The 9,432-nt window shown below is 54.8% G+C and overlaps 1 protein-coding gene across 1 annotated transcript in view; it reads left to right on the forward strand.

Annotated features, from left to right (window-relative positions):
- ANGPT4 (angiopoietin 4) overlaps positions 1-9,117 on the forward strand; it is a 49,052-nt gene extending 39,935 nt beyond the window's left edge. Inside the window, exons 8-9 of the mRNA XM_013985210.2 lie at positions 5,928-6,058; positions 6,962-9,117. Coding sequence (XP_013840664.1) covers positions 5,928-6,058; positions 6,962-7,122 — 292 coding nt within the window. The 3' untranslated portion in view covers positions 7,123-9,117. The remainder of the gene's footprint in view (positions 1-5,927; positions 6,059-6,961) is intronic.

Here is a 9,432-nt window from a genome sequence, read left to right on the forward strand (position 1 = left end):
CCCTCAGCCTGGTTCTTGGCTCCATTCAGGAAAAGGAATGAGCATTTTATTGAGCACCTACTATGTTCCAGGCACACAATTCCATTTAATCCTCCCCACCGCCTTCTTAGGTAAGCATTGTTTTAGCGATGTGGAAACTGAGACACAAGGAGTTCCCCTTGTGGTGCAGCGGAAATGAATCCAATAGTATCCATGAGGATGTGGGTTTGATCCCCGGCCTCTCTCAGTAGGTGGGGGATCTGGCATTGCCATGAGCTGTGGTATAAGTTGCAGACGCAGCTCAGATCCCATGTTGCTGTGGCCGTGGCATAGGCTGGCAGCTATAGCTCCAATTCAGTCCCTAGCCTGGGAACTTCCATATGCCACTAGTGCAGCCCTAAAAAGGAAAAAAAAGAAAAAGACAAAGAAACCAAGACACAGAGCTTTTGTCCCCTGCCTAAAGTTACAGGTTAGGCAGGCCCTGGTTTTGAAACTCAAGGATCTTGAACATAAGCTATCCTGGAATCAGGCCAGAACTGAGTAGATGCAAGCTCCAGGGCCACAAAGATACCACACGTCATCTGGTTCTTCATATGATGCTAGACTCCCTTCCACAGCCATAATCATCACCCAGCCACGGCTGGAATGCCTCCACTAATGGGGAGGTCACGTCCTCCCAAATCATCTCTGATGACTCTCTGCCCCCTTGCACTACAAGCCTGATTCCACCTCTGAGGGCTTCTCAGTGCTGTGCCCCTAACCCCTCCCTTCTATGAAATGCCCCAGGGAGCTGGTTCTTACATCCCTCCTATAGAACCGAACCCAATCGGATAATGTCCCTCCTCCAAGTGCAGGGTCCAGAGCTGAATGAAGCATCCCCTGGCCTGGGCTAGGCAGGGCTGAGCTGGATGCCCCCAGCTCCTCCGGCTGAGAACCCACAACACCCTGCTGATTCCTATTTAAGCCACTGTCCTGCGAAGCCAAGGTTAACTCCTGGCTTTATCCCCATCTCCCTGAGTGGCTTTGAGCAAGTCCCTTCACCTTCTTATCCGCAAAATCGGTGCCCTGGGTATACCTCCCTCATTCAAAGTGTTATGAAGCTCTAACGATACTACATGTAGAGCGTCAACGCTGGTACTTAATAAATATTCAGTAAATAATATTGTAATTACTGTCCCTGAGCCAGCCCTTCCCACACTTGGCTGGCCTGCTCCGTGCAAGTTCACTGCTGTTCCCATCCCCAGTGCCTGGGACATGGTAAGAGCATAACAGGAAGCTGGGGGAGCCTCCCTGGTCCTCCCTACACACGTAACAGCTTCATCTCCATGACCCAGATCCTGGGCATCAGCTTCTGTGGCCTAGGTCCAGAATCCGCTATTTTTCTTGGGGAAGAAACATCAAGAAAAGTATCTCATTGCACTACAGAGCACAGCCCTGGAGTTCCCACTGTGGCTCAAAGGGTTAAGAACCTGACATAGTGTCCATTAGGATGCGGGTTCCATCCTTGGCATCGCTCAGTGGGTTAAAGATCCGGTGTTGTCTCGAGCTGTAGCATAGTTTGCAGATACAGCTCCGATCTGGTGTTACTGTGGCTGTGGTATAGGCCAGCAGCTACAGCTCTGATTCAACCCCTAGCCTGGGAACTTCCATATGCCTCAGGTGTGGCTATAAAAAGAAAAAAAAAAAGAAAAAGAACATGGCCCTGGAGCCAGGCTCTATATACAAACCCTGACTCTACTGCTTTTTTGGCTTCATGACCTTAGACAAGTTACTAATCTCTCTGTGCTTCGGTCCTTATCTGTAAAATATAGTTTATATGTCATAATTGAAATAATCTGTGGAAAAACGCCTAGCATAAGTGTTAAATAAATGGTGGCTCAAAAAAAAAAAAAAGGCAGGGGGTGGGGAGTAGTTCCCATTGTGACTCAGCAGTAAAAAACCTGACTAGTATCCTGGCCTCGCTCAGTGGGTTGGGGATCCAGCGTTGCTGTGAACTGCAGTGTGGGTTGCAGACATGGCTCAGATCCTGCATTGCTGTGGCTGTGGTGTAGGCCAGCAGCTGCAGTTCCAATTCACTCCCTAGCCTGGGAACTTCCATATGCCACAGGTGTGGCCCTGAAAAGACAAAAATAAAAAATAAAAAACCAATGGTGGATATATACAAACAATATAATTCAAAGACAGGAATATGATATTTCTGCATCTACATATATCTCAATTATTTATATCCATCCATAAACAAGTACATACATGTATATTATATTTGGAACTCTCCTATGTGAATTTGATGCCCTGCCTCTGGCTTTTTATCTGAGCCATGGAGAGCTCCCTGCCCAAGGTTCCAGACTGTTATGCTCAGGGTTCAAGAGGGCCCACATCTATCTGACCCTCCGTGGAGCCCTAAATAATACTAATGGTATATTGCACACGTGCCCTGTGCTGAGCACGAGCTGGCCTTGGGGAAGACTCAAACCTGCGCTTGACCCCTCAAAGCTGCTCACAGTGCAATGTGTCATGCATGTCTGGGGGTGAGTATGTCCACAGGCAGTCCCACAGCCCTAGAAAGACAGGAGCTGCCTGCGGGGAAAGCACAGGGCAAAGAGATGCTTGTGTATCTGGGAGGGCTCCCTGGAGGAGATGATGCCTATGAAGAGTGGGCATGCGCCAGACAAAAGAGAGAGCAGCCTAGGCAGCAGGTATATTCTGGGGGCAGGGGGCGCAGAACGAGAGTTGACATCAAAAAGCCATAGAAACCCCAATCCTGGAGTTCCCATCATAGCGCAGTGGTTAATGAATCCGACTAGGAACCATGAGGTTGCGGGTTCAATCCCTGGCCTCGCTCAGTGGGTTAAGGATCCGGTGTTGCCATGAGCTGTGGTGTAGGGTGTAGGTCGCAGACACGGCTCGGATCCTGCATTGCTATGGATGTGGTGTAGGCCAGTGGCTACAGCTCCGATTAGACCCCTAGCCTGGGAACCTCCGTGAGTCGTGGGAGCGGCCCTTTTAGAAAAGGCAAAGAGACAAAAAAAAAGAAAAAAGAAAAAAAGAAAATCCAATCCTGAGCAAGACTTTCAACGGCTGCTGGGATCATAAGGAAACTCATCCGGGAAAAGCTTGGAGGATCCTGGAAAACGCAGGGGGGCCTGGAAACTGCCAGAGAAGGGCCATGGGGAGAGTGGCAGAAACAGATGCTGGGTCCCCGGGCCCCCACCGTACAGTCAGCTGCCTGGTGAGGTGGGGAGGGTCCCCACAGGGAAACCCAGAGGCGGCCAGGCGCGGGCAGTCAGCAGCTGAGGCAGGGGTCTCGGGGTGGGAGGGGCACCCTCGTCGATCGAACACAATAATGGGGCCCCTCTGGGGCCTGGCTGGGGCGCATGCGTAAGCCTGCGGAGACGTGGCACAGTCAAGGCACTGACACACACTGACACCAGGCATGGGCCTCCCAGAGGTGCCCACACACCCAGACCTGATAATGAGCACAGGTGCACGTACACACAAGGCCACACAGACACACATGCACACATGGTGGAGCTCACCTCACCCCTGGCTACACACACGGGCCTTCAGAGCACAGACTCACACAAGTGCCACAGCTACACCAACAAGCAGACACACACCCAGACCCGTGTGTAAATGTGCCTCAGAGAAGCCCTGCAGATATAAACACATGCACAATCCCAGGCACGAAGACAGATTCCCGACCACACACTCAAAGCCATCGTAGATATTGCCACGTACACTCAAAACACGCCCACGTACACACGCGGGCACAAATACTCATATCCAAATGCTCACCACTATAGACACACACTCACGTCCCTCATGTGTCTCACTCAGGGATGTCCAAGGAGTCGTGCGTTTGTCTGGGGTCCCAGGCTTGAACCATGACTGTGTTTGAAGTGCATCTGAGCAATGGCTCAAGTGAGGTTTCTCAGCCCATGACTTAGGGGTCCCTCAGAGATCACAGACCCCACACGCACACCTCCTTCTGGCTCCTAGCAGGGAGGGGAGGAGAGGCAGAGCCTGAGCTGAGGACTTGGGGCCAGTGGGGCACCAGTGCTGCTGGAGGGACCCCGTGAAACCATCCGGCTTTGTCCAGCACTGATTCCATGCAGCCCCTGACTAAATGCGATGCCAAATGAACTGAGCCCTGAGGGGGGCCCTCGATGGCCACAAGGAGAAGCTGGGACCACATGAGCTGGTGGGCTCACCTGCCTGTCCTCACCCCAGGGAGCTCCCGGCCAGGTGGGCCTCTTGGGGGGTGCTTTGCAACACCAGTCATGCAAGTCCAGGATGGCATAATCAAGGGCACGGTTAAGGCTTTACAGCTGCCCTTAAAGACAGAGTGTATGTTGGGACAGAGCCCGTGGTGGCACAGAGCCCGTGGTGGCACAGAGCCTGTGGTGGGACAGTGTCTGTGGTGGGACAGAGCCCGTGGTGGGACAGAGGTCATGGTGGAAGGCACAGGGACTGAACAAGGCCACACGCCCAGGCCACACATTTCCTCTGGATCCCACTGGGGGCAGCTTCCCTGAGCTGCCCTGGATGCATCCAGTGTCCACCCGCCTCTCCCAGTAGGACCTTCTTGATTGCCGAGAAACCAGCTCCCTCCTCAGCTGCCGGTGCAGCACCACACACACACACACACACACACACACCTGCCCCGCTACAAGCCCCCAACACCCTCCAGCCAATCTCAGTGGAAGCCTGTGCCAACCGCGCGCCGTGGGCTGGAACACAGGGACAGGGTGCATACCAACAAGCACTGCCCGTGTTGCGTGCTTCCCGCATGCCAGCGCTGCTCCACACTCGCCACACGCGGAGGTCGCCCCATCACCATGACCCAGATGCCATTTTAACAGGTGAAGAAACTGAAGCTGCCCAAGGCCATGCGGCCGGCCGCAGAGCTGAGATTTTAAATCCAGGCATTTTGCCCCCGGACTTCATGGTCACGATCACCACTCAGGCCTGGATGGGCCCGCCAGGGCCTCACCGTCTGACAAAGAAATAAAAACACTCCCCAGCTGGCTGCAGGGATGGAAGTCACAAGGGCTAGGGTGCCTCGGGGCCCTGATCCATGCAGGCTGGTGTGGTCAAGGAAGGCTTCCTGGAGGAGGTGGGTGGGTGTGAGGAGGTGTGACAGGGCTGGGGGTGCAAGATGGTTGGCCAGGGAGGAGAATGCCGGCAGCTCCCTCATGGAGCCACATGGGGCTGGGATCTGGCTCGCACCCTCATTCATTCTGAGACCTTGGGCAGGCTCCTGTGGCTCTTGGGATCTCGGTTTCCTCTTCTGTAAACTGGGAAAAATTGGGCATTGTGAGGATTAAATGACAATGAGTTAACCCACATAATGCAATTTTTTTTTTTTTTTTGTCTTTTTGCCTTTTCTAGGGCCGATCCTGCAGCATATGGAGGTTCCCAGGCTAGGGGTCTAATCGGAGATGTAGCCCCCAGCCTACACCAGAGCCACAGCAATGCCAGATCTGAGCCGCATCTGCAACCTACACTACAGCTCACGGCAATGCCGGATCCTTAACCCAATGAGCGAGGCCAGGGATCGAACCCGCAACTTCATGGTTCCTAGTCAGATTCGTTAACCACTGAGCCACAATGGGAACACCCCACATGATGCACTTTAAACCATGCCTGGCACATGGTGGATGTTCAAAGAAATGTTAGCCTTGGTCCTCGTTATTATTATGATCCTGATCATTCTCACAATCGTCCAAGACTCAGGATCAGCCAGCTGAGGGAGGCCTGGCACACGGTGTGTGCTCTGTCTCTGGAGGCAGCAAGCAGGGAGGGCAGTCCAGGAGGGCAGATGGCCCAGCACCCCAGGCTGGGGCTCCCCCCTACCCCAGGATGACCAGAGGGAAAAGCCCCCTCCTCAACCAGCCCCAACCTGACTCTGGGCCTCTCTCCCATCACCACCTCCGGGTGGCTTCCAGGCTTTCTCTGAACGGGTACAGTGGCTCAGCGGGGCGCCAGAGCAGCCTGGTCCTGCAGGGCACCAACTTCAGCACCCGTGATGCAGACAACGACAACTGTCTCTGCAAGTGCGCCCAAATGTTGTCTGGAGGTGGGTTTAGGCGGGGTGAAGCCCCCCACCCCTGCCACAGGAGGAACACCCCCATGCCCTCCCTGCTTGCGTCCTTGTGCAGCCAGGTGCCATCAGGAAGTGGGCACTGGACAGGGTCTCACCCAGGCATAGGCTGGCCTGGCTGTGCTTCATCCATTCCATCCCGCCCCCACCAGGTCCTTGTCCCCTCCGGGGTCTCAGCTCCTCCTAAAGCAGGCACCACCTGGCATCGTAAGGTGGTACGATGCCTAATCCGCCCCAACCCCAGACCCAACACTCCCCACCCCACCTCCCGCCGCCACTGCCACCCTCCTCCCAGGCCAAGCAGGATCAGAATGAGGGAGGACTCGGGGGTGGCAGTGGGCAGAGGGGCAGCTGCCCACCAACTCTGGCTCAGGCGGTGTTTTTTGCGAGGAGAGGCCTGAGAGAGTGGGAGGTGAGGATGAGTGAGAGACGGACAAACGGGAGGGACGGGGATCCAAGGAGACTTCCGGAGACACAGAGACAGGGACAGACAGAGATGGGAGAGACACCAGGACTGACAGACAGAGTGACAGACACAGGAACAGAGGGTAGGACAGAGGGAAAGATGGAGAGGGAAATGCAGCCCACAGAAAGACAGATGGATGCAGTGTATGAGAGACAGAGGGACCCAGAAAGTCAAGGCAACAGAGCAAAGAGGGAGAGAGACATCAGAGAGAGGCACACGGAGAGGCAGACAGGCTGAGCGGAGGGTCGGGAGGGTCATGCCGCCCCCATGCCCATCCCCATCCAGCCTCGTCCCCAACGAGCTGGCTTCCCAGAGGGACCAGCGGCCCCGACTAATCTTTGAGGTAGGGGGCTGCCCTCAGCCCACTGACTGGGCCCCTTCGTCCCCAAAGCCTCTCCCTCTTTTTCCACCAGGGTGGTGGTTTGATGCCTGTGGCCTCTCAAACCTCAACGGCATCTACTACCCGGCTCGCCACCACGTGCGCAAGCTCAACGGCATCCGCTGGCACTACTTCCAGGGCCCCAGCTACTCGCTGCGCGCCACCCGCATGATGGTGCGTCCCACGGGCATCTAAGGAGCAGCCGGGCCCGGAGGCTGGACCCACAGGAGGACCTGCACGTGGTGTCCTCTGGACAAGCAGGACCCAAACACAGGACTTTGTCCTGGACACCCTGGGTCCCCTGAGCCAGCCCTCCTTGCCCCAGGAGTCCAGAAGAGTTGCCTGCCTCCCTCTCCCCCTAAGGTTGTGACAGGGTGGGCGTTAGGGGGTTCCTGCCTCTGCAGCACCCCCCTTTCCCCTTCCCTCCTGTCTCCTGCAGGGCCCACCTGCCAGCTCAAGGTCCTCAGTGAGCTGAGAACAGACTTAACTGGGCTCCTCCAAGGGATACACAACTAATGGTGGAATTACAGGCAGGAAACCACCCAGGTAGAGGCCCAGATTCTGTCCCCATGTTGTCGGGAAGGCCATCCCTTGTTCCCAGCTTCTTTAGCCTTGAGATGGCCTTGAACTTCCTGTTTAAGATTGAAGGAGCTGCGTTCACCCCATCATGGGAATCTTTATTTCCACCCACACCATCCGCCACTCCGGGGCCCCAGCAGCTAACCCTCAATGCTCCAGGAGATCTAAGAAGGATGCCTTTACCCCTAGAATGTCTCGTATTGTTCCAGAGGCAATAGCTAGGACTCCCCCCTAAAAAAAAACCTATGATCAAGTGAGGGAGGGAAACACGGGGTTACATCAATGAGAACAGGCATTCTTCCTTAGCTGCAGGACTTGTCAGAGCCATTCCTGCGGTCGTGTGCTTTGCGATTGCCCATGAAAGGGCTAGAGTGGGCAGCTTTCCCCAAATTTACTTATTTGAAAATGTCCTAGTTTATCCCAAAGCATCTCTCGGGGTTCTGGGTGCCCTTGGAAAAAGCAGGTCCTCACGCCTCATGAGTTGAAACCCACGCCCCCACCTCCGCCCCCAGCTGAAGGCCAGTGATGTTCTCAATCAGCCTCTAAAAACAGCAGGAAGGAACCTTTGGCTTAGACACACCATCCCTGAAGAAGGGTCTAGAACTGAGTTTCGGGTCTGTGCCATGGGCCGGTGTCCTCCCAGGCTCCTCTGGCCCTGAAGGAAGACAGATCCCGGCTTGAGGACTGTCCACTCTGCCTTGAGTCGGACACCGATTGCTGGGTCAAGATCCTTCCTGCCTCCGAGCCAGAAGCCCTAGCCTCCTCCTGCCTCATCCAACAGTGAAGCCGCAGCTGAGGGTCCACGGAGACTCAGCCTGTGCCTGAGTCCGGGAGACCAGGGGCTCCCCATGAGCTTCTTTCAGAGGGGCCAGGGCCACTCTGCCACCCACTCCCATTGCCGTGTCACCCTCCTCAGTCCACATGAGGCCCCTGCAGTCCTGTCATCCTCAGCCAATACCCGGCCCCAGCCAGGACCCACCTTCCCTGCTTCCAGGATGTACCTCTGTCTTCAAAAGGTTTTCTCCTGGGTGAGGCTGGGTGGTGGAAACAAGGCCCCTGCATCACCCCTGGCTCTGCCCCAGCCCCTGAGTCCTGCTCAGCCAGTCCGCACGGTAACCCAGCACAGATTAATGCTGATCTTCTTCAGAGAAACAGAAGGATGTGGTTGCTAATGGTGACATTTCAGGCAGGAGGGAAAGGAATTTAGGGGCAGACAGCTGCCCAGAATGCTGGCATGGTCTTATCCAGCATTTGCTCGGTAAGCTTTTATTTAGCATCTGCTGTGTTCAGTGTGGTACCACGGGCAGGACTTTGGAGTCAAACAGACCTGCTCCGGCTCTTGAACGTGAAGCCAGTGGCTCAGGCTTTTAAGGCCTTAGTTGTCTTATCTGCGAAGTGGAGATGGTGATGCTTCGTCCTCCCTTCCCTGGGGGCAAGGAGGAAATGAGACTATGTCCTTCAACTTCTTAACAGAGCCTGGCATGAAGCAGGTGCCTAATAAATGCTAGTTTCCAAAGCGGTTGAATGGGGTGGAGAGATCGGGCTCCTGACATGGAGAAACTGGCATGCCACACCCTCTCCTGGACCCAGGGAAGGTAAACATTTTATTTCTGTATCTATGGCATTTATTTTTGTATCACAAGGGTATAGGCAACGCTGTGAGCCCCAGGGCAGAACTCCTCCGAGTGGGGTGAGGGTCCAAATTTCTGTCTGCCCTCCATCTCTCTAAAAAGGCCAAGAAGCTCATTTGAATAACCCTCACACACCTGTTCTTAAAAATACTCATCCTTCCTTCTTACTCCCCTTCCTTCTCTGTGCCAGGACTCTCGAGTGCAAGGGATAGAAACCTTACTCTGAGAAATGGGTTGACTCACATACAGGAAGTCTAGGGATGGATTCAGGTGTGGTTGGATCCAGGTGCTCAAT

This window comes from Sus scrofa, chromosome 17, assembly GCF_000003025.6.
Source record: "Sus scrofa isolate TJ Tabasco breed Duroc chromosome 17, Sscrofa11.1, whole genome shotgun sequence".
In the NCBI taxonomy this organism is placed as follows: domain Eukaryota; kingdom Metazoa; phylum Chordata; class Mammalia; order Artiodactyla; family Suidae; genus Sus; species Sus scrofa.